Source organism: Siphateles boraxobius, unplaced genomic scaffold, assembly GCF_051911475.1.
Source record: "Siphateles boraxobius isolate OS27281-9 unplaced genomic scaffold, OSU_SipBor_1 7, whole genome shotgun sequence".
NCBI lineage: Eukaryota > Metazoa > Chordata > Actinopteri > Cypriniformes > Leuciscidae > Siphateles > Siphateles boraxobius.
The window spans coordinates 36773484-36800283 of NW_027509197.1; the positions used below are offsets into that span (position 1 = coordinate 36773484).

The 26800-nt window shown below is 36.0% G+C and overlaps 1 protein-coding gene across 5 annotated transcripts in view; it reads left to right on the plus strand.

The window, feature by feature from the left end:
* The window catches only part of stk39 (serine threonine kinase 39), a 73297-nt gene that overhangs the window by 28892 nt on the left and 17605 nt on the right, over positions 1–26800 (plus strand). For 3 of the 5 annotated variants that reach the window (XM_077216225.1, XM_077216227.1, XM_077216228.1), the window contains 5 exons: positions 8434–8481; positions 10923–11045; positions 14814–14843; positions 16756–16812; positions 18401–18462. In XM_077216225.1, the coding sequence (XP_077072340.1) occupies positions 8434–8481; positions 10923–11045; positions 14814–14843; positions 16756–16812; positions 18401–18462 (320 nt within the window). The remainder of the gene's footprint in view (positions 1–8433; positions 8482–10922; positions 11046–14813; positions 14844–16755; positions 16813–18400; positions 18463–26800) is intronic. The other 2 variants (XM_077216226.1, XM_077216229.1) reach the window with 1 other exon arrangement.

Below are 26800 nucleotides of genomic sequence, written 5' to 3' on the forward strand. Positions count from 1 at the left end.
TATCTAAGAATAACATGAGCATAACGTAACCCTTGGTATTTTAATGTGACATTTTATAACAAGAATGTCTATAGTAAGAGCTCTGCGTTCTTTTCCTCATGATTATTTTCTTTTTTCCTTTTGAATTTCGCTGTAATAGTATGATAAAGGTCAACATATACTGTACATTTGTGGTCTGTTCTCCCGATTTAATTTACAATGTGTACCATTAATAATTCACTGGAATGCACAAAGAATCTCTTTTTTCCCCTCCCCAAATCCTCACGTCTCTTTCTAGGTTTGGTTTCACAGGTAAATAGGCTACAATAATAATTTATTATCTGTCAAAATGACTGAAATCACTTTAATATAGTATCACGCAATGCTGAAGTAAAACATTTTTTATTATTAAGGCAACGTATGTTACATAATACAGATTACCACAGTGATATTTAACCGATCGAATTTGCTGTGGAAAGATGCTTTTGGGATTATTAATGGTCTGTTGAAAGTTACCTTGTTGATGCTTTTACACTTTTAAATGTCCTTTTAAGTAATAAAAAGTGCACATATTTTTACAAAAACATTTGAAAGAAACTTCCATGAACAACTTTGAGTAATTAATTACTCAAACAAATCATTGAATGGTTGAGTTTAGAATCGATTCATTGAAACAGTTTAAGTCCAACTATTTAATTATAAACTAATAAGTTTAAATCAGAAATGCTATTAAAACTTCTTGTGACTTTCAAGATGAGGAAGGACTGCAGACTGAATAACCAAATAAAAAGCACATCAAATTACATCAATATTCACAATGTTTATATCGCCAGCAAAATCACTGTGAATGTTCTCTATAAGCCCCGCGTATTTCTCTCATTCTGTCTGTTGTCAGCTGTACCTCGATACAACATCGGCAGCCCACATTTGAAGACACCCACATCCCTCCATCATTTCAGCCCATCAGTGTCACAGCCTCCACTTCCATCTCCACCAGGACATTCTGCACATCCTCCTAAATGGATGGATGAGCAGAGCTCTTTACCCGCCATCTCTCTCATTCATTTAGTGGGCTAGAGGTGTGGAGCGGTGATAGCCGGCCCTCTCTGTCCCAAAAAACCGATGGTCTGAGATGCAAATGGCGGTTTAGCACAACACCACCCTGCTTCCTACATTAAAGCTCATTTTTCTTCATAGCTCATCAGAGCTCAGAGACATTAGGGGCCAGATTTACTAACAGCTTACTAAACCTTCTTTTGACATTAAAAAACTACAGCGTTGAGAAGGCTAGACAGTGTTATTTTTGCGGCTGACCTTATTGCATATGTAGGAGTTTCCCTTTCAGACACAAAGTTTATGACAGGAGATTATTTAAATGAATCATGCAAGGTGATTTACTAAAATTTGCGCTCATCAATTTACTGGTGTTTGCGCCATTATTTACCACCCAGAAAAAGCATGTTGTAGTGGCTTCCTTTCCTTCTTAAGCCACTTCCGTGAGGGAATGTATGTTTGACTCTACATCTGTTTTAACATGACTTGAACTTTATTGTAACAAAAAGTTGAAAACTTTAAGACAAAACTCTAGCCTCCAAAACAAGCAGTGTGGTGTAATGTAGGTCAAAAAACTGTCTCCCTTCCCCCCTGTCCCTTGCTACATCACTTCCTGGGGGGGTACAGACAATAGTACAGACAAAATTACAGACTTATGGCTCCTACACATGTCTTAAAGCCGATGCTAACTGAGCTTTTTTGGAATTGCGCTTCAAACTAATTTGCCCTGTTTAGTAAATCTGGCCCTAGGTGTCTGCTGAATGCATGAACTGAAACAACGCTTTCATTGAGCGTGAGCGTTTACACCACATGCTTAGTCAAGAACCACTCCACACACACATTCAGATTTTGAGGGGAGGGTCTATTATTGCATGTTTATTAAGCGTAAACACGTTTAAAAAATATCAACATAAAAAAACTGCTTCCAAACATGCATCCAAATTATTATCTTACCACAAACATTGCGTGTTAATTCTCATTGTTATTTAAGTTTATTTTAAGGTTTTTTTTTTTATTCCAAATGAATTCCTGTTTTTGTTTTTTATTTGAATTGGGATAACAAACATTGTGCAGAACCGCAAGGCCACTTTGAATTTAAAGAAGTAGAATTAAACTAATTGAAATTCACAGGAATCCATATAATAGGGCTGAAACCATTAGTCAATTATCAACAAACAGGCTGTGTCCGAAATCACCCCCCATACCATTAAATACGGCAATATTTGAGGGGACAGCCATTTGTAGTGGTGTCTGAAACCATAGTGGACATTATCAAGTGCACTCATCCCATAATACTCCACAACAATAACGAGTGTACAACAGATGTACACTCAACGGCTAGAGAATACCAATAATAAACTGTGTGGGTCGTGCCAAATGACTTCAAGTGGACTATATTAGTGGAGTCATGTAGGGAAAAGTGAATAGGGGAGATTTCAAACACAGTATTCCTGCGCCCCATGACGCTTTGCGCCAATTATGGGTGTAACTTCCGTTTAGCTGTAAACAATCAGTGAAAGACTAGCTCTATGGACGCAATAATATATATATTTTTAAACCGTGTACAATGGCATTACATTATTCTACTCACCCTTCAACCATTGAACATTAAGTATTATAACATTGGTGGATAGAAATGATAAATGAAAATCATTAAATAGGGTTACTTTTATTGTATTTTAATTTAGCAATAAACACTTTGGCTAAAACACCGTTTGGCTAAAATGATTGTTCTTTTGATTAAAAATACTAATTTTCAAGCCGATATATAGCAAATGCATAAATGTGACCCTGGATCACAAAACCAGTCTTAAGTAGCACGGGTATATTTGTGGGAATAGCCAACAATACATTGTATGGGTCAAAATGATCAATTTTTCTTTTATGCCAAAAATCATTAGGATATTAAGTAAAAATCATGTTCCATAAAGATATTTTGTAAATTTCCTACCGTAAATGTATAAAACATTTATTTTTGTGAGTGAATGCAGCACAATCGCGAACATAAATGGACGACTTTAAAGACGATTTTCTCAATGTTTCGATTTTTTTGCACCCTCAGATTCCAGATTTTCAAATAGTTGTATCTCGACCAAATATTGTCCTATCCTAACAAACCATACAACAACGGAAAGCTTATTTATTCAGCTTTCATGTGATGTATACATCTCAATTTAAAAAAAAAAAGACCCATATGACGTTTGTCATCCAGGGTCACAAATATGTATAGTATATGACTGAAAAATACTATATGTATTAAATATATACTATCTTAGCTATATCATCCATCCATGCAAATAACAAAGCACTGAGAGAAACTCTTAAATCCATGCAAACTGCCTTGTGGTATATTTGTAAAAGAGTTTTTTTTTAGGTTGAATGACCTGCGTGCATCAAAAAAGGTGTTTTGCACTGATAAAGGGATTTATTCCAGTAGATGACCGAATGAGTGCGCTTAAAAGCTGCCTGGCAGATTACTGTGCAGTCACACAGACATATTTAATCTGACTTGTAAAGAATAATCACTACAGCAGATCCATTTAGAATTGATTTTGTTGATGTGTGATGGTGTTTTAGTTGTCTGAAGTGCTCTGGGAAAACTAGTCGTGCTTTCAGTAATAGACTCTTCTCAATGAATTACTGTATTAATGGGTGGGAGGGTGAAACCAACAAACGGTCTATTGTCTGGGTAGAACACGGAGCCCATGCATACTTGTTAGATTTGACAAGAGTTGCAGTCAACCGAAGCGTCGTATTCAGGAAAGGGAACCTCTGGGAAATGTAGGTTTAATTGGAGATCTGAAACATTATTTGTAGTGCCTGAATTGTGTAATTGGAGTTGTTAGTGGGATGGTACTGTAGTGAAGCTCATCAACTGAAACTGTGTCAACAAACAGCTTTAAGACACACACACACACACACACACACACACACACACACACACACACACACACACACACACACACACACACACACGTAGTGTTTCCATGTTTTATGGGGACTTTCCATAGACATAATGATTTTTATACTGTACAAACTGTATATTCTGTTCCCTTACACTAACCCTACCCCTAAACCTACCCATCACAGAAAACTTTCTGCATTTTTACATTTTCAAAAAACATCACTTAGTATGATTTATAAGCTGTTTTCCTCATGGGGACCAAAAAATGTCCCCACACGAACAAGGATTTCAGATATTGCCATCCTTATGGGGACATTTTGTCCCCATAATGTAGGGTTTACCAGGCCACACACACACACACACACACACACGTTTTTTGTCTTGTTTTCCTATAAAACTATTTAAACATCCTTTAAACACTACATTTTCTGGAGAAGCAAAGATGTTACGACATTTTTACAGAGAATATATCATCACTGACAGGTATACATCTCCATATTTTGTTATTTTAATTTTTTTGTCATTAATCATTACTATTGGTCCTTTACATCTGTCTGTGGGTGTTAAAAGTATTTAAAAGAGCTTGTGACTAAACCTCGTAACTCCTTCGGATCTTCAGACTGTCGGTAAAACCTCGTAACTCTACCCACCTCTATCGTGAATGAAGTGTCGCACACATTTTCGAGCATCTCTGCTTGTTTGCAATGCAAGGGTAAATAAAGAACTGAGCATTTTCTTTAGTCAACAAACACTATATATATTTAGGCCAATGTTTTATGTATTTGAGAAGCGGAGAAGAGTGTCTTAGTCTATTTGTCGTTGAGTCACAGACAATACTGTCTTCAATATCCTGTGTGTAGCACTCTGCCTTTAATAACATGAGATTTTGGCCAAATGACAGAAAAAACTCACATAGCTACATTCAACTTTTTAACCTGTAAGTGGATGAAAACCTAATGCGATGCACTTAGTGCACTTTATATTTCTTGTAGGAAATTTGCTGGTCAAAAACCTCATATCTCCATTTTAACTTGATTTTGGAAAAATGTTAATAATATAAGAAAAATGCAAGTGTCTGACCATATTTAAAGCCACAATTTAAACTTTGACAACACACCCAATGTTTAAAAATAGTGTTTTTTTTTTCATTTCCTGAAAAGTAGCAGTTTTGGACATTCCGATATTAGGTTTCCACCCGACAGTGACGATTTCTTAAATTAAGCTTATTTTTTTAAACCATATTGGCAACTTTTTTTTAAAAAGTGGGCAGACTTCACTATTGTGATGTATATCTGAGTGTAGCGGCTTCTTGATTAAGAACAAATGTAGGATGGTACTTGATTTTGTCCATGGGGAATTGATTGGATGGTTGTGGTTTGCTATTGGTGGATCTCGTGTGAGTGACAGGTTGGTTGTCCCGCCCTCACCCCAGTAAACACTCATCAGGGAAGAGAAGAGATGTCGGAGAGGAAATTATTTTGAAAAAGCTTATACTAGGACATATGAATTACAAAAAAATAATGATGTGTGCAAAATAAATAATTAATTTATAATAATACTGCAATGTTCCATAAAAAAATTAGAAATAGTATAGTATACTAACAACCTTGATTTTATGACTTTGAGTATAACTAACAAAATGGAGTTAATGCTTTAAAATCTTTGAAAATTTTTAATATATTATACTTAAAATAAAGAAAGATTAAATTAATGATACATTCTGTTATAATGATGTTTAGATAATTTGTCCACAAATTAAAATATAGTTACTGGTTCATTTACTCAAAAATTTGAGATATGTAAGATTTTTGTTATATTTTAAAGAGTATTTGAAAGAAATACATGCTCACTAAGGCTGCATTTACTGGGTTAAAAATACAATAAAAACTGTAATATTGTGAATTATTATTATTACAATTTAAAATAACTGATTTCTATTTGAATATATTTTTAAATGTATTTTATTCCTGTGATCAAAGCTGAATTTTCAGCATCATTACTCCAGTCTTCAGTGTCACATGATCCTTCAGAAATCATTCTAATATTATGATTAGATGCTCAAGAAACATTATTATCAATGTGGAAAACAGTAGTGCTGCTTAATATTTATTTTCATGAACAGAAAGTTTGTGTACCGCCCGCAGAGGCAGAGTTGTCCAGGTTTTGAACACAGCCATGTTGTGAAACCAGAGTGTAGCCCACTAAATATGTGAATTATGAAATCGAATCCCGGTCCTCATGAATATTCTGATGAAGGATGTGTCAGTGTCAGCAGTGTGTGTGTGTCCTTTCTGTCACCTGGTGTCTGATGTGTGTGTGTGTGCTATTGCGATCCTGCGATCACTCCCACATTATGTATCCAGTCAGTATAGCCGGAGCCGCAGAGAAAGATGCTGTCATGTAAGGACTCTCTGACCTGAACAACTTCTGACAAACACCATTTCTCTTCCTTACCTCACTGTCTGTATTCCTTTAGCTCTCTCTCTCTCTCTCTCTCTCTCTCTCTCTCTCTCTCTCTCTCTCTCTCTCTCTCTCCACATGGCTGTCTGCCTCACTCTGTCTTTGTCATTCTCTTTCTTTCTCCTCACCTTGAGGACTTGAACATTAGCAGCTGCGCGCTTCTGTTCAGGACACTGTGGAGAGAATCAGTATTTGACCTTGGAATTTCAAAGCGTTCAATGACGTCCACTTGAGCGATACAGATTTGAGCAGCGTTGCGAAAATCACAATGATGTATTTGGCCTTTGAGTTTTCTGAAGACTGTGTCATTAGAAAAATTAACCATAGGCCTACAACTAATAATTTTCAAAAATAAATCCAAACTTAAGGTCAAATATTTTTTGATAAACAATCATTTTTTTAAACACAAATATTTTACTCTATTTGACCTGAATAACACGATGACCTTGGTAGGTCTTGTGAGAAGGACAACAAGCCGAATGTAGTACATCCAGATTACATTCATACGCCACACACTCATACTATATAGAACATCCTTTTTTTAGCGGTCGTGAAGTAATTACTTATTCAAAATAAGTACCTACTCAAGAGAGTATGCGATTTTGGCCGCAGCCCGTGTTATTTCCTGTTTCCTGTTTCACATGACAACAAAATTCCTGCATGTTTTTTTCAATACGCTTTGACTGATTTGACAGCCAACATTTTTTTTTCAAGTATTAATAATATTTTAAAACGCGTAAAAATGATTTTTTTTAAAACATAAAAATGATTTTTTTAAAAACATTTTTATGTTTTATTGTATTTTACCTACAATTTTAGCATTTTTCTTCATGTTATAAACATCAAAGAAGAGATTCTATTAATTTTCTTAATGAATTTTTAATTTTACTTTACCAATAATCAAAAAAAATATATATATTTTTTCTCTCTTACATAACATCTTTGATTTTTGCAACTTAAAGAAAAAAGACTCATTAAAATGGTGTATATATGTTTTATAAATGCTGTGTATGTATGTAATGTGTGTTTGTGTATATATATATATATATATATATATATATATATATATATATATATATATATATATATATATATTTATATTTATATTTAATGTGTATAAACCTTGAATATTTTGTGCTCAATTTTACCCTGTCATTTATCCTATTTAATTATCCTTGAATTTGCCGCCTCATAAAATTTGATTTTCCTGAAGCAAATCTGTCATTGAAGAAAATCAAGATCATGTTATTGTGACCAGAGATAAGGCCTTATCTTTTGTCTTCACTTACACCTGTAATAAGATTACATTTTAAGTCTGTATAATTTTTCTGTCTAGCAAGTGAAGTTGAGTGTGTGTAGTGTAGTGTGTGTCCAGTAGGGGGCGCAACAGCTCACTGGTTTGACTTGCAGCATCTCTGCATTGGACGCATGTGTTGACTCATTGTGGAGAACATTATTTTCTAATAATAACTACATTATTTTGAGTTATTTTCAGCTGAAATTTTAATAATCTCTTGTTATTTATTGCTGAGTTATACCTGGCGCTGAATTAAATATGTAAATCAGAATATATTGCTGTAAAACAATCTTTATTTCTTCAATCTTAATTTCATTCAAAATAAGCAAAGCTTTAGTGAACATTTACTGTATTGCCAAAGCATATAAAGTAAGTATACAGTAGTGCGTAAAAAAAGGTGAAGTAAAACAAGATCAGTGCACAGTGTGAATGAATTTAGATGCTAAAATGATATACTTTGGTTTTGTTTTTCTCTTACAGCATTATAATGATTTGTTTTGTGTAATTGAATGTCTGCATCACAACACTCGATTGCACATTACATTTTCTAAGAGAGCAATTTACCACTGGGTATTTGAGCTTACATAATGTCTGTAAATGACAGCGAGTGTGTGTTGAAGAGCTCTGTGCCGCTGACCCACTCGTGTTGTTCATAAACACACAGCCCGCAGGTGTAGTTTGTCATCATCATGCGCTCATGTTTATTTGTTGCTTTGTTTATCTGTGTGTTATTTTGAAGGATCCAGAGCCGAGGAAGCAGAACACAGAGCAGGATTCTGGGAGACGGGTACATGTGATCTCACTCGCTGAACGCTTACGTACTGCTTCTCGCTTGTAGATGTACAGTACCTGTGTGTGTGTTTGTGTGTGTGTGCCGTTTTCACCTCTTGTCTTGAAGTGGAAGCTGAGTAAATCTCCTGGAAGACAGTGTGTCTTTGTGTCTGGACAGGGCGGATGGATGTATATGTATTGGGTTGTGGTCCACTGGATTTCTCGATAAGGCCAATATGATTTTGTCAATAACTTCAGAAAGGGCATTGATTGCATGATGTGTATGATATCCACAGTCTAGTGCATCATATTTCACAGACGTCCAGAGGATTTAAGGTCTTCTGTGCCTTTTTGATAGTTATCGCTTGTTCTGCGATTAAAGGGATGGATCTAGCTATAACTCTTCTAGTCTCGTGAGGATCCAGACTTTGAACCTCCTCAGACCAGAACAGACCGTCTGACAGAAAAGAGTTCAGCTACAGTTTGTTTGATTTGATGTGCTATTTAGGGGAAGGTAGAAGCAATAATAGGGGTGAGTGATATACAGGTTAAAACAATACTGGTAGTGGTAATAATTTTTGTTAAAAAAAAGAAGAAAAAAAAACTAAGATATGCCATTGTTTTCTGTACAAGCAACTATTATTATTGTTCCTTTAAAAAGAGAATATTGTGAAAACTTTATAAACTCGTATAGATGTGATTAATCGATTTGACAGCACTAATATATTCTTAAAAATATATGAAAATATACATATATTAATTTTTAAGTATTATTTATATTCACAATACACCCTCTCTGTTGTCAAACTTATTAATTTGCGATAATCGCATATAACATAAAAGTTAGTTTGTCTTTGTGTGTAAGTGTGTGTGTGTGTGTGTGTGTATATATATATATATATATACACACACACACACACACACCTGTGCATATATATATATATATATATATATATATATATATATATATATATATATATATATATATATATAATGAAAACAAATTCTTAAAAATGTGTATTGAAAATAATAATGGTAATAATAATAAATTATATATATATATATATACTGTATACCCCCTCCCTACACAATAACAGAAAAAATTGGTTTGGATATCTAATTCATTTGGCAAACTTTAGCGAGTGACTAGTTCTTCCTCAAAAGTGTTCATTTGATCAACCTTGTACCTTGTAAATATGATTTGGTTTCCTGGTGGATGGATAGTAAAACCTGTGTACACTTTCTGTGTAAACCTCAGAAATTGTGTAAAGCCAGCCGATCAGATTAGGGCTTGCCAGACCGAGAAAGGCTTGTGTAAAATGACATGAATTTAGGGATCTTGTTGAGCAAAATTGCATCTTTTCAGGAGCTGAGCTGTTTGCCTGGTTTGCCGTACATCAATGGATGTTGAGATCTTGTAGGCCAGACAAAACCTTTAGCATGTTTTGAAAGATGTGTCTTGCATAAGAGAACAGATAGTGGGATATTTCAGTGCTGGTTACAGTCTTTTTGTTGAAGTTAGGGCCGGCCGGGAGATGAATTAAAGCTCACTTCACTGACCCCGAGATATAAGCCCTGTAAGTTCAGCACAGACTGTATCTGACAAACTCAAGCCCTGCTGAGATCCACGCGTGACGCTGTAGAGCACAACCGTAGGGTTCTGAAAGTACAAATGCCATTCATTTACTCCATAGAAAAATGGATTTTTAACAATCTTTTGTAAACATACTAAGTTGGACCTACAGCTCTGAAGTTCTTAAATATTGATACGCTTCTGTAGGAACAAGTCAGTGGGATTTTAGCTAAATATAATATTATTGTTTAAAAAGTGTTAAAAAGTTTGAAATATAAAATAGTTTAGAAAGTGGGTATTCAATTAATAGTTAATTCCCTCATTAAAGCTGTAAATGTGTCTGTATTTATATATGCACACACAGAGATAGATATATGATTTCTCATGATTTATGATCATGATTTATACAATTATATATATATATATATATATATATATAGATAGATAGATAGATAGATAGATAGATAGATGATTTATGATTAAGATTTATATAATTATATGGATAGATTGATAGATAGATAGATAGATAGATAGATAGATAGATAGATAGATAGATAGATGATTTCTCATGATTTATGATTATGATTTAAAATTATATATATATATATATAGATAGATAGATAGATAGATAGATAGATAGATATGTTTAATAATTCAATTCAAGTTAATTTCTGATTTTCATGTTTTGCTTCAAATTAAAGGTTGTAATGTGCTTCATCTCAGAGCTGATTGGTTTGGTTCAAGATCTCTTTATTTATATTTTGAAATGCTTATGGAGAAAATGAATGAGATAAATACTTTCAGCACCACGTCTGCTGGAAAAGTGAGTGGTAACTGCTATGCACTATTGTGAGTTTGACGGCGTGTCCCGTTCACACCCGCAGGTCAGAAGGGTCCCGGGGTCGAGCGGTCACCTGCACAAGACCGAGGATGGAGACTGGGAATGGAGTGATGACGAAATGGACGAGAGAAGTGAAGAGGGGAAGGCTGCCGTCAATCATGGAAGGGTGAGTGTGGCCTGGTAGTATGCCAAATGATCTTTCTTAAAATTAACATGTATATATATATATGTATATGTCACAGTTCGGTACGTGTCCGGCATGTCCGACAATATATGTACCTTTACACCCTATATATATATATATATATATATATATATATATATATATATATATATATATATATATATATATATATCAATGAATAAGTTTATCTGAAAAATTCTGATAAATTCAGATTGTTTGGCAAAAATTGACACATTTACTGAATAATCCAATAGCAGCACTGGTGTGCAAAGGCAAAAGACCTTAACTTCAATTTTGGTCTAAATGAGTTATTGCCATATTTGGAACAATCGAGATCAGTTTTATCATGTGGACAAATATCTTGCGTCAATTTTGTTGTTTTCTGCTAAAAATAAGATGATGTTTTTGCCATAACTTCCAAAAGCAGAGGGAAAGCAAAGGCAGAAGACCTTAACATCAGTTACAGTCTTTTTGCTTTGTACCGCTACACTTTAAGGTTCTTTCACACTGGACGCGATTTTGACGCACGAATAATTCGCGCGATGGTTTTATTTTTTGATCAGCTGTTTGTGTAATGAGTGCTTCCACACCGAACGCGAATGTGCTGAGGCGAAAAAACTACTTTTATTTTTTTCGCTTCGATGTCGATTTTTTTTACTTTTGCGGCGACAGAAAAGGCTTCAGCCAATCACATACAAGTAAACAAAGGTAAAGTTTGTTGACGCTTTGGCCACTCTGACGTAGCAGCATTATGTGCGAGAGAAGAGAAGTCACAACATGAAATGTAAACTAAAAACAAGCAATACAATGAAACTAGAAACCTTTTATAATGACAGCATTTTTATATTGGCCTCATCTCAACGCACGCATACCCTATCATTTATGACATTAGCCTACGTTGTTTGCTTATAGGGATCAGTTACAAAAGAACGAGGCATGGGATAAAATAGCTGGGATAATTGGTGTCTCCGGTGAGTTGATGAAGTGCGTGCTGATGATTTATAATATTTTTGACTAGGAGGGAAATAATGGAATATTTTCAACATTCATGGTTATGTGTTTCATATTATTTTTGCATGCATGTATAGGCCACACACCAGAGCATGCGAGTAAAGCGGAGTGGGGTGATGCTTAAATATAAGTTAAAAAACTTAAACATACTTTTCATATGTATGTTTAAATAATATAATGTTATTTTTTTATTTTCATCTATGTTGATTAGCTATATGAAAAGGGAACCGCATGAGATGAGTAAGATAGGATAAGATGCCCAATATATCGAAAACATTTGGAATGGGTCAGACATAATTTTGGCCACTTTTTAAGTTTTGTTTTGTAGAAAGCCTTTCTTTAAAGTGAATTTCGTTTTGTATAAATTGTATCTTAATTTTAATCAATGTTTCATCAACAAATTGCCTGGATTAATAAATAAGAAGAAAATATAGTAGACAATATAATTAGGACAGGGAGGCCCCGACACGTGAACTGGAGCGCGTCTCATAGCCTACCAAAACCTGACAGAAAACACTAGTTTTTATTAATAAACAATTCAAATGTTAATAAACAATTCAAATGTTTAATGCATAATCCTTACTTTGGCCGGTTTTTTGTGGCAAAGTTTTAGCTCCTTTACAAGATTAGCACACTGCCCTTCAGACTCGCTGTTCTTTAAGATTGGGTGCACACAAAACCTTCTTTTCTGTCTTTTAAAGAAAATGAAAAGCTCGCGTCTTCACAGGATGATGATGATGAAGTGTCCATGTTTTCTCAGCTGTCGGCGCGAAAGTTTTGGAATGTTGAAGCTCTGAAAGTCGCAAATTCGCGTCGCGGCTGATGTGAATGGTTTTGACGCGAACTACTCGCACGCGAACTATTCGCTTTTCCGTTTCGCTTTTTCGTTACGCGTCCGGTGTGAAATGGCCTTTAGAACGCTGTTATTATAAGTTACAGTGGAGTTAAGGCACTCTGCCTTAGTTTTACCCACCAGCAACGCGTTTGCCGCGCTGAAGTTACGGTGTTATGCCTATATGTAATTGAAGCTCTTTTGCAACACGCATTAAATAAAGTGAAAATAAAATTGTTGTAGTGGTCGTTTTCTATCTAGCATTAAGAATTTCCTATTCTCGCAAGAAAACTATGGTAGAGATGGCTTTAAAACGCAAACACCAAGATCAATATGGATGATATGGATAACATTACATGAATAAAAAAAAATTCTACTTCAGATTTTGTTTAATTCAGCTAGGATACTGGTAAATCAAAGCCTGGATACTGTATTAACTAGTAGTACTAGAACTAGTAGTAGGCCTAACGTTACAAGTTTTCTCGTGCCATACAAGCTGGCTAGCTGCCTGCCAATCTGACACTCACTGACAGAAAATAACGCGAGTGGGTTGGGGACGCCTCACGATACGCTCATGACACACCTCCCCTGGCGAGGAGAAAACATAACCGCGCACACAGACCAACCCAGCAAATATAACTTGGATCGCAGCTTAACTTTTTATTTTAAACATGGTCATAATCCATGGAAAACAACATCCATTGAGAAGACAAATCCATTGTTTAAATCCATCATGTGCCGGCTGGTTAGCCTAAAGTGCAAAGTTGTCCGGAGGTTGACATTCAATTTGAAGTGTCGCACCACGTCCGGTTTACACCAACCACTATGAAATTGTCCCGGTTAAACAGGTTACTTTCCTACCTCTTAAAATGTTATTTTACTTAAATTAAGTACAACGATAACGTTTTAAAATCATCCAGTACAGATAATAGCCTTCATTTTATTTTTTAATATTCTATTGATGTAATATTAAGCCTTAGGCTACTAGACAGAACTCACTAAATGTTATTTTAAGGCTATCATTGTTATCATAGAAATGTTTGTATAGAGTGATAAAAGTCAAAATGGTCAAAAAATTTGAAGTTAAGGTATTTTGCCTTTGCATGACCCATGATTGTTTTGCAGATAATGCAAAGGCAGAATACAGTAACTTCCGAATAAAGGTCAAATGTAAAGTTTGAGCTAATTTTTTTTAATATAGATAAATATATTCATTATGACAACTACTTAGCAAATTTTCAGTGTCCTACCTATCATACAATTGGCTGGACAACAAAAAAAACTTTAAACTCATTTTTCTCAGTTTCACACTCTGGTGAGTTAAGGTCTTTTGCCTTTGTAGGGCAGGATTATGAATAAGGCTTAAATTAAATGTGTTTCTCAACCAAATCTATTATCTGTCTACAGAAGATGTTGTATTCAGTTAAAAAATTAAAAATAGAACAATTTTCATGAGTGGTCTTGGACCTCAACGTATAAATAAAGACTCTATTATGTATTTGTTATTAACCCACATATGAGATTTGAACGAATGCACTTCCTCTGAAGTAGAGCCAAGCATTTCACTTCAAGCTCCCTTAATATTTGATCATAAACGCCCTGCCTGTAGCTTACAGGTGACGCACACCATTTGATAAAAGCCCAAGGCCTTTCTCACTCATAAATGTGGAATATATAATGCTAAAATGTCTTCGCCAGGAAGGAACAATCAGAGCCCCTGAAGCGAAGCGTCCGCAAATCAGCGACTGCTAATGAAGCTGGAGACATTGTTCTTGTGTTTATTGTTTATTATGGAATGCAAATGAGCAAGTGCTGATTGCACTCCCACACAAACAGCTACATCTGTCTGTCGTACTTGTGCGAGAGCGAGAACCTAATTGAATCCTGTCTCGTTATTGCTTTTGCAGTCACGCAGGGTCAAAGAGGAAAACCAGCATGTAAGTTACAGTTATTCTTTCTTTACCTTTTGAAATGGCTGTATTTTTAATTAGTTGTGTGGGGTAATGCATCGCTGCTTTGAGTGTGTAATCAGAACTGACCCTGTTTACATTTGTAATGCAATTTACTAGCTATATTGTGAATGATTCATCAGCACAAGAAAATACATTTTTGTCTTTAAAATCTTTTATCAAAACTCACTCTGCCTCTGAAACAACTTTCGGTCCCACTTTATATTAAGTGGCTGTATGTACTTACATTGAAAAATAAGTACAATGTACTTATTGTGTTCATGTTGTATTGTAAAACACTTTTGCTGCTATTGAGATGTGATACAGGTAAGGTTAGGGTCAGGTGTGGTGGTATGGGTCAGTTTAAGGTTGGGTTAAAGGAACACGCAGACTTTTTTGGACTTTAGCTTATTCACCATATCCCCCAGAGTTAGATAAGTCCATACGTACCTTTTTCATCCCCGTACGTGCTGTAACTCTGTTTGACGCACCCAGCGCTAGCCTAGCTTAGCACAAAGACTGGATGTAAAAGGCTACAGCTAGCATACAAATCCCAATAAGTGATACATGTTGTGATTTGTATAGTCTTTACAAGAGTTTACAAATCACACGGTCATATGAGACACAGCCATATATTAACCGTATAAATACTGGGAACTATATTCTCAGAAGGCGAAGCACTGCTACTTGGTCGGAGTGATAACCGCAGCACCTGAGACGCGCCGTTGTTTCTTCCGTCAACAAAACCAACGTGACTTAACTAGCTAGTAGCGGACGTGAATGGTGATCATGGCTGACTTTGAGGAATTGTCAGATGATTTTTACTTGGTATCAAACCAAGATCCAGAACCATATCGTTTTGAGCCAGAATACACAGATGGGGAATTACAAACTTTGGTAGCTGATAGACAAGATAGTCATCTTAAAACATAACGGAACACTTACCGCAGCCGCAGGTGATCTACTTTGTCCTGTCTGTGGGATCGATTGGATGACCGTATCCTTCAGTACAAGTTTCATGGTCCGTGTGGCAAATTCCATTTTCTCAAAATAGTCGTCCTCAGTGAAATGTAGTCTTTGTGCTAAGCTAGGCTAGCGGTGGGTGCGTCAAACATAGTTAAAGCACGCACGGAGATGAAAAAGGTATGTGTGGACTTATCTAACTCTGGGGGATACGGTGCATAAGCTAAAGTCCAAAAAAGTCGGCGTGTTCCTTTAAGGTGTAAGGGAAAGGTCAACAACAGTGCAACGATTTTCAACATTGATGCTAATAAAACAATTTTCTGAAAATTTTGCATTCCCATCAAATGAATAAATTACAATTTTAAATGTATGAAAATAAAAAAGTTATTTTAAATTGTAATAATATTTCAAAACTTTACTGTATTTTGATCAAATAAAAGCAGCATTGGTAATCATAAGATAAAAATAATTAAACTCTCAATTTGCCCTATGGCTAAAATCCTAGAAATCTGTAAATGTGAGCTCACAGAGACATCGGGCTTGACTGACTATGTTTGGCTGTGAATAGATTTAATTAACGACTAAAGTATCGTTTGATCATTTAATTAAGAGTATCGAGGGATTGCGCAATTTGCCTAATAAACTACATATTAAATAATTAACAAGCGTGGCCTATTCGACCGTATTGGACAAATAGCAATTAAGCAGCACAAACATCCTAATGTCTGTGTGTGCATAGCGATCTTCCACTCATATTTTCTCCCACTGGATCACCAAATGTCATGACTTTTAGTTCAGGCTTTGAGGCTGTAGAAAACCCATTTCCCCAGCTCCTGAAAGAACTGTCCTTGAAGGGAATGAAAAGAAACAGCGAGGGGCGGAGAGATGTCTTTCTGTACCTTCCTTCACTTCTAAGCACTCCATTTTGCCTCTGCAGGGAGAAGTGAATGCTAACAGTCTCCCGCTAGAGGACCTGTCCATTCAGCATCCCCAGGTGAGGGCTGACAGTGTTGCTGTGATGTGTGTTGATTCGGTGGCCCTGATGCTCCTGCTCTGAGACGGCGGGTCTCTGGGCCGGCTGGACACGACACTGGGGGCCGACTGGCCTTGAGGGAGCCTATTAAACGTAATATCTCAAATAAAAAGAGTGAGAGGGGAGGCCTGCTGCAGCAACATGTGCAGAGTTTCTATCTGAAAACCTAGTAAGCCGCCTGCGGAGCAAGCGTTTCAAGGCTTCATAGCTGCACTGCGGACACAAAGACTGCTTGAAATGGGAGCTCTTTGTTAAAGTCTCCAGCCATGTTGCATGCATCCTTTGTGAAGAAAGCAATTTAGTGTTATTTATATACTATTATAGTTTTTATCAACATTTTAAATCAGCTTTTATTTTATATCTTTGGTTTTTAGTCACTTTGTTTGTGCTTTTATTTTATTTTTTTGTTATTCATTTTGGTTTTATTTCCAGTTAGTCATTTTAGTGCTTCACCTTTTAAGTTTTGGTTAATAATAACCCTGATGCATTGTGATAAAAATGTTGAATGAAGTGAGAGAAATGTTGATTTGCATCAGCATTCTGTGAGCATCAATAAAAATGATTCAGTTTAATCAAAATATTAAAAACATTTGTATGGCTAATGGCTGAAATTGAATAATTAAATTAATTAAATGTATACTTAGATTAATTAATTAAATTAAATGAGTAAATGAAAAATATAACAGTAAAAAGTAAAAATCAGTCATTTTAAATGCTACAAGTGAATGTAGGTGTCTCAAAATTGTAATGTAGTATGAAAAATGGAAATTTGTAGTTCATTTTTATACTTTAAAATTCTTTTCTAATTTAATACTTTTTACTTTTCTAATTTAAAATAAAAATCATCAGTTTTCATTTTAATTTCAGTTACATTTTTTAGTAATTTGCTTTTGTCATTTTTGTTTTTTATAAATATTTTTATTTGGCTTCATTTTTTTTTAGATTTAGTTTGTCATTTACAGCGCTCCAACTTATCCAACCATTTATTTTATTTTCATTTATTTAATTTGTATCATTTTAATTTAATTTTCATCTAGTATTTCATCTATATTATTTCTTCGTTATCAATTAACAAAAAATGTTTTAATCGTTTTAGTTATAGTTTAGCTTTACAGTCAGTAACAACAGTCTTAGTGAGCATTAGATGACTTCAAAGGTAATCTAAATGTAAAAATAGAGGCAAGCTCAATAAAATATGAAATATTGGCCAGTATAAATATTCATCATCATTCATATTACTCTAATACTAAAAATTTTTTAAAAGATTTCTAATAATGGCTAATAGCAGTTCTGGTAATATATTGTGGATTCCTATTAAAGACTGTTTTACTCAATATTTGTGTAGGTTTGAAACTGTGACTCAGTTCAGTAATAATATGGGTTGACTAGAGTAATTTTATTGCTTCACATCTCCGATATAACCCTGATATCCTCAAGATCCGTGCGTAATCTCCAGCGTGGGTGTGGTGTAAAGATCTTTTAACCTCAACAATCAAAACACTTTAGCATTAGTAATTAACTTACCATAAAGTTTTGTTTTACTGTCCAGGTTCAACCGTTGGATAAACCCTGGAGTGGTCATGGAGCGGTCAACATGGTCCTGAGGTTAAGGTGAGCGAGCTCGTTGCCCTATCTCTTTTTTTCTCTATCCCCCTTCATACATATTTTATCTGCAAAGAGCGTCTGTTTAAAGTGACCTAATAGTACAGTGTGTATGTGCTGCTGGAAGAAGTGTGTGTCTCTTTTTAAACGATCTCTTTCACTCCATCGCTCGCATCATGTTGAAGTGCATCGTGTTAATGCATTTCTTTCCTGGGTAAGCGTGGGAAGACGGCCTTTAACCCTGACCTCATGTTTGCATTCTCCTGCCTGAATTTGTGTTTGAGCCCATGCAAAAGAGAGACCACAATCTGTTCTCAGATCACCGCTATGGCCAGGAAAGCCAAAGTGAGTGTTTTTTTGTTTTTGAACGTAGTATTTAAACGTATTTTAAAGAAATTTCTAGCTTATCAAACAAGGAAAAATGTAGGCCGGGACTTTGTCCATAGGTTGTTGATTGGATTTGGAAAAGTGAACGAGTTTTTTGAACTGAAGAAATGTTGAAGTAAACTTTAGTTTTTGCATCAAAACCCAGAAGTTAGTGGTCATTTAGGTTTTGTATATCAGACTATAGAAAATAGTTGTCTATCCATCCATCCATGCATCCATCCATCCATCCAATGGTGCAACACTTTTTACTCTGTTGAAATCCAGCAGGATCAGCCCACAGAAATTGCGAAAAACGTCCACAGATTGTGTGTGGTTCACAGGCATGCTCAGAACTAATCATTACATTGAAATCTTTCTGTCTTTCATCCAATTATCCTTAACAGCCTCAGTTTGGATTGACAGAGAATGAACCGTGTGAAGAGCCTTTTTCAATTTGCAGCATTGAAACTTATAAACAACATTGATTCAGTGCCGAAAAACGGGCGTCTAATCAAGCCTCACGGACAGCTGAGTTTGAGCCCTCATCACAGAGAGAGAGAGAGAGAGAGAGAGAGAGAGAGAGGTAAACAGATGCAGGAGAACAGAGATGAATGGCTCGTATCCATTTGCACAGTCAGGTCAGCAGCGAGAGCAGGTGTTCGGCTCATCAGAACGGATCAGGATAATGGCCAGGAAAGCGAGGGATAGACTTGTTTGTGTATGTTTGCTAAATTATTTAAAATGACTTTAATTAACTCTGCAAATAGTTCTTGACGTAAATACACGCAAGTGAATCGATGAAGGCTGATCGTTGAAGCGGTCTCTTATGATTACCTGTCCAAGCGGATCTTGACCCAAGTTGATTTGAATATTTGGCTCGATTGTGAAATGGATTTCGGTAAGGTGTTTGTTTGGCTATGTGAAAAGGTTGGATAACGCTTGAATAAATCTACAGACCCGGTGCGGTGGAAGTGTTTGCGTTCGATACCATCTAAATCCATGGATTAATGTGAAGTATGAAAGCGCTGAATTACAGCGGCCCAAACTGTGGCTGGGCGATCACAATGCTGGCTTGTTTAGCAAGGGAAGTTATTACGTTCGTTTCCTGATATTCTGATAGATTCCTTTGTTGAAATTGGAACGCGGTGTGAAATCTCCCGATCTCATCATGAGGTATACAGAGGCATGAGTCTATAAATCTGGGGTTTATTGGGATTCTGGCGGCGAACAGAAAAATGTCGGTGTTTGATAAGATAATAAGTGTTGTGTGGAGTGACTCGGAGAGAAGGGCGAGAGCGAGCGAGGAGAGAGAGGATGCATTTCTAGATATTGCTCTGAATTTAGATCCTCTTCATTTCTCTTCAGTTCGCCAGTGCGAAAGACAAAACCTGCGTGAGCAAAAACTCTAAAAACTCTGACTCTGAACTGTGATTGGATGAGCAGCGCTCACCTGTGATGCACATTCTGTATTAAAGGGATAGTTCACCCAAAAATAAAAATGCTGTCATCATTTAGGATGCTCATCCTCAAGAATGAGTTTCTTCTGTTGAACACAAAAGAAGAAATTTAGAAAAATGTTGGTAACCAGACAGATGTGGAATTACTTGTAATACTTACTTAATTTGAATGATAAAAGAAGAATGTAAAAATGACTACTGCTACAAATAAGCAAAACAGTAATTTTACCACAGTTAAAAAGGATAGTTTAACCAAAATAATCATTATTTATTCACTCTCATGTCATTCTAAACCATTCCAGTGTTCCAAACTTTCTTTTCTCTGTGGAACACACACACACACACACACACACACACACACACACACACACACACACACACACACACACACACACACACACACGCACAAACAAAAATATATACATATATTTTTTTTTTTTCTGTCCTTACAATGAGAGCCAGTGGACTCTTTTAGAGTATCTTCCTTTGTGTTTCACAGTTGAAACATGACACAAAGTCTCTCATGTTTCACAAAACACAAAGTCACACAGGTTTGGAATGGCATGAATTTTAATTTTGGGGTTGAACTATCCCTTTAAGAGAGTTCTGCTTTGTAAACTCACTGCAGTGCACGGCCTCCTGTGGGATATTGTTTTATTATAGTGGCACATATTTATCTTTGTAGGTTTTGTTATTAAAAACACATACACGCATGCAAACACAAAATAGAGATTAGAATGTACAATATTGTGTTTTGATTTACCTTTTAATTTATGTCCATATATTTTTCATATAAATAAGCCCCACAGACTATTTTCCCCCACATTCTCATTTGAGAAGATACTATAGTTTGTTTGAGAAAGTTTCTCTGCACAGAAGCTGCTGTCGCTCCCTAGTGTGTAATAGGGTCTGGGTTGATGTGATAACAGCATCTGCTTGCTCCTCCCAACACTTCATTATAGAGCGCAAAACACACACACACACACACAAAACAATTCCATATGTTCCCTAGACCCCCTATCCAGTGCACAAAGTCCTTGCTCTCTAGAAACAGGCCAAGTGGAGAGAGAGCTCAGGGAGGTGTAATTATTCTAACCTTGACATATAAATGAATGCCTAAGTCCAGCATTACTCTGTTCCTGCTGCTTGACTCTCAGCCTAGACTCATAGTTTTAAACAATACTGGATTTAATAATCCTGAGTTTCTCGAACTGAAGAAATGTTGAAGTAAACTTATGTTGAAGTAAACCCAGAAGTTAGTGGTCATTTAGGTTTTGTATATCAGACTATAGAAAATAGTTTATCTATCTATCTATCTATCTATCTATCTATCTATCTATCTATCTATCTATCTATCTATCTATCTATCTATCTATCTATCTATCATCTATCCAACTATCCATCTATCTATCAATCAATCTATCTATCTCAAATATTATCCATCCATCCATCCATCCATCCATCCATCCATCCATCCATCCATCCATCCATCCATCCATCCATCCATCCATCCATCCATCCATCCATCCATCCATCCATCCATCCATCCATCCATCCATCCATCCATCCATCCATCCATCCATCCATCCATCCATCCATCCATCCATCCATCCATCCATCCATCCATCCATCCATCCATCCATCCATCCATCCATCCATCCATCCATCCATCCATCCATCCATCCATCCATCCATCCATCCATCCATCCATCCATCCATCCATCCATCCATCCATCCATCCATCCATCCATCCATCCATCCATCCATCCATCCATCCATCCATCCATCCATCCATCCATCCATCCATCCATCCATCCATCCATCCATCCATCCATCCATCCATCCATCCATCCATCCATCCATCCATCCATCCATCCATCCATCCATCCATCCATCCATCCATCCATCCATCCATCCATCCATCCATCCATCCATCCATCCATCCTCTTGACAAATGTTTTTTTTCTGGTTTTAAGTAGGTATTTGAATTTCTCAAATTCATTACAATTTCTGTTTTTATATTCAAATTGCGATTCTGCTTTCTGTTTGCTAGCTCAGTTCAAATCCAGTAATTGAATTAAAATTCACAAGGCGTTCTAAATTCAGTTCCGAATGTTGCATCACCCTGTTCAAACCAATATTGGTGAAATTTCATGAATTGTTATGCTGATATTGCTACCAGAGCAAAAGCTAGTTTGTTATTGAACACATAGTTTTTATTTAAAGTTAAATGTTATTATACATGTTAACAAATTAAATTACTGCTGTGTACTGTAGCCGCCAAGTAGTTCTGAATTGAGTAAACATTGCTTCAGGTTTTTAAACTAATTAATCAAATAAGTTTTGAAGAACCAAGAATAAATGAGCAGTAAGTGGCTTGCTCTTTTCCTTGAAAAAATTCAATAAAACGCAGATCTGTTAGTGTTCATTTACACTGCTGAGTCTAATGCTGAGATTAAATTCATCGGATTGTTTACATATATTTAAAGGAACAGTCCACCCAGAAATTCATCATTATTTTCTCGCCCTCATGTCGTTCCAAACATGACTTTCTCTCTTCTGTTGAACACAAAAGAAGATATTTTGAACAATGTTGGTGATCAAACTGTTTTGGTTCCCCTCGGCTTCCATTGTACGGTCAAAAAATAATGGAAGAAAATGGGAAACGACTATCCCTTTAAATAACCATTTACATTAATGCACGCAAGCATCTGTATTTTCCGGGAAGCATGAGTGTTACACGTAACCGTTCGAAAGTCGGCAATTCATACTTCTGATACCATAGCAAGATGATTACATTTCTTTTTTGGTGTACCATCTACAACTTCCATATTGAGAGCCATTTTTAAGCTTTTCTAAACACACTTTTCTGTCTTCTCCTTTAACACCTCAGGTTGAGCTCAGACTTACTAAAGATAATGTCCACTCACTCCCAGTGGATGTGTTTTTGGTTTTATTTTGCTGTTAGAATAATTGTAAGCGATTGACTCTCTCTTTGTAAGCAGTAGTGGATCTAAGATAATGGCACCGGGGGAGCACTGAACCTCATGTGTGTAGTCTTCACACACATTTAATCAACTAGTGGAGTTGTTATCCGGCCTGTTGGCTGTGAAGGCATTTCTACTGTCGCTCTGGCTCAGCTCATGCTCAATGGTTTTAGCTGAGTCCTGTCAGCTCCCATTACCCAACAATGAGGCGTTTGGCCGATCATCTCTGACAGCTTTTGTGGAGGGAATATGATACGGATTTGTCCTTGCCTCACGTCTTTTCGCAGGAGTCTTACTCAAAGCTCTTTACGCGCCACCAGTGTGTAAAGAAGCTCCGGAAGCGTGAGGCTGTGTTCGACTTGAGGCCTCTTTATGAAGGGTGAATTACATTTAGCTGCGTTTCACAGTTGTGTATTCAGCGGGTTAGATTGTGTTTTTTTCTGACAGACAGTCTAGTCCAGCACTTTTAAAGCGCTTTCAGGACTCGCATCAGGGCTTCAATGTAAATAGCATCACAAAGATAAAAAGTTGCCTAAAGATATGTATGTGTGACATTTATGTGATTTAACAGGGTGTCCGCGGATCCTTAAAAAGTCTTAAATTAGATTTTTAGAATTTAAGGCCATAAAAAGTCTTAAGTCTTATTGTTACTAATGAAAGGTCTTACATTTTCAATGACAATTTGACTTAGACATATCTAAATGTTTTCCAAATTAAAACTATCTAGTTAGCGTACTTTTTTATTTATTATTCGTTCTTTGTAGATTTGCTTGTTAGAGTTGCTTGTGGAGTTTTTGTCTCATTTATATCATATTATGTTTTTTATCATACAATATCACATCAGCAAGAGGGCCGTTTTCCCATGCACAATAGCAAATGTGATATTTATTTTATATAACAGTTAAATGAACAATAAATGAACAGTGAGTTAAAATAATATTGTCAATATTGTTTCTTTTCCCTGTATTTCGCCGACGAGAATTTGAAAAAGAAACCGTAGCAGAGTCTCAATGCAACAGACAGCGATGATTTTTTTTTACTAAAATCTGCGTTTTCAACGAATCATTTCAACGATTCAATGAAACATTTTTCCTAAACGAATCAACCGTTTCAACTAGAGCCCGAAGCCATTTGTTTTGAGAATATTGGCTGGCTAGCCGGCTCAGCCAAAACCTAAATGGCTGCTGCAGCCGCCAAACTTTTCATAGCTGCAAATGGCTGAAGCTGCCACTTCATGTCTACAGATGTCTATGTTATACTGATTTACTAGATCTCAATATTTCCAAGCAATGCATGGCTTACACTATATTTCTACAAAATGCAATACAATGTAATAAAGAAAACACCAGATTTTACTTTCACAACGTATGTACATATTTATTTTGTAGTCTGATCGCGGAGAAGTAACGTTATGTTGATTAAGAACGCAAACTTTTGTTGAATTTATGAGAAATCTACAGACGCAAACAGACGAAGTGTAGTAAAATAAAGACCTAAATGTGTATTTCGGACTTTTTTTCACCACAAGTCTGTAAGAAGACATGGAAGACAAATATCCAAAAATCTCAAAATTGACCAGTAAAAAAAAAACGATGTTTTTGCCTGCCGTGTCTCGCCTTAATATAAACACACACTGTTATCAGTATTATTTTGGACAAAGTTTTGCACATTTCACTTCAATGTACACTGAAGCATGCGTCGTGAATTAGCAATGTGGAAACGGTGGTTTGTTACTGCAGTAATATCACGTTCAGTGCTATAAATCTCTCCGTTCCAGAATATTTGGTTCATAACATCATATCTTTGATTCAGGTGTTTGTGCAACCGTGCCCTGAAGATTTAACAAAAGTCTGGCTAGGCCTAAGATAAAAAAAAAGTAAGTAGGAATTAGCAAAGTATGTGAGAAGTGAGATCAAAATTACCTTGCTTGCTTCTTTCCGCCATTTCACCTCAGTGCGAGAAAAAAATGCATCGCTTCTTCTGTACGGAAAACGAGCAATTTTAATTGGTCGTCAATTCACTGTGAGTCTGTGTATCGTAGCAACGAGCACAAGACTGTGCTGTTATGAATCCAGTGGGAAAATAGATCTCGTGTATTGTTTATATATTCGTGTCGTGTGTGTATGTCTCTATGTGATAGAATTATTATTTGATGCAAATAATTCTAGCCAGCTCAGCCAAACTTTATCAGATGGCGGCTCAATTTGGCTTACGAAATTATTGGCTGGCGGCGGCTGAAATTCTAAATGGCGCAAATGGCCAACAATACTCGAATGCGGATTGTCTTGTGCACAGCTATGGCATCTGACACAGCGCTACCTGTAAGGTTATTGCTACTATAACAGCTTATTTTTATCAGATCTTTTGTCTTTGGGTCGTATTTCTCACAGATTCTGCTCGTTCTTAATCAGATACAGATAAAGAATGCATTAGTGAGTGAATTAACCTGGCAGCGTCTCTCTACTAATAGTGCAGCTGTGGCTTTTAGTTACTAAGAAATATATGCTAGAACATTTCAGTTTCTAAGCTATTAGAATTTTATTATTTTATTGATAAATCACAGAACTGTGTTAACTACTGAATGTTTCTGTGTGCACGCGATCTGCACATTATATGCATGCTTACTGTCTGTATATGTGTGTGTTACAATGCAGCAGCGCATTCGTTTATAATGCAATTTACTTACGTGTACAATAAGATGTTTAAAACGTGCATTCACCTGATCAATTTTAAGAATTCACCCGATCAAAGCATCCAGATGGTATAATCAAACATATCTTGTGGAGTGCTCTCAGAGTGTGCATTTATTTTTCATTTTAACTGTTGGAAACGGAGAGTAAAAGTGGACTTCAAAGATTTCTTATCCTGTTGCGCCCACTATAGGCCATGATCAACGACTAGTCAATGCCAAGCTTAAAGCATCATGGCAGAGCGTTAAAGTCGACTAGTCTGTGGAACCTAATATGGATTTGTAAGATTAATGTTTTTGAAAGAAGTCTCTTATGTCACCAAGGCTGCATATAGATTTCCTCCACTACAAGCACACACTCTCTCATTCCTTCAATGCCTAAACTACTCAAGTAAATCACACACCACACCACAGGTGTTCATACACGGGTGTATGAACAGTATATCTATTGTGTATCTATCTATTTTGGGGATTTTTTTGCTTCAAGAGTGCTTTCCTTTCTTTAAAATAATTGCCACTTGGACTTGGTTTGATATTTTTTCTCATTCATCTTTAAGCAGGCTTGAAGTATTATTAGTTTCAAATGACTGTTTGAATTTATAGTCAAATGTAATTTATTCCTGTGATCAAAGCTGAATGTTTAGCATCATTTCTCCAGTCTTCACTGTCACATGATCCTTCAGGAATCATTCTGATAAGCTGATTTGCTGTTCAAGAAACATTTCTGATCATTCAATGTTGAAAACAGTTGTGTTTCCTAATATTTTTGTGGAAACCGTGATATACGTTTTTTTTTTCTCATGATTCTTTAGTGAATAGAAAGTAAAAAAAAAACAGCATTTATTTGA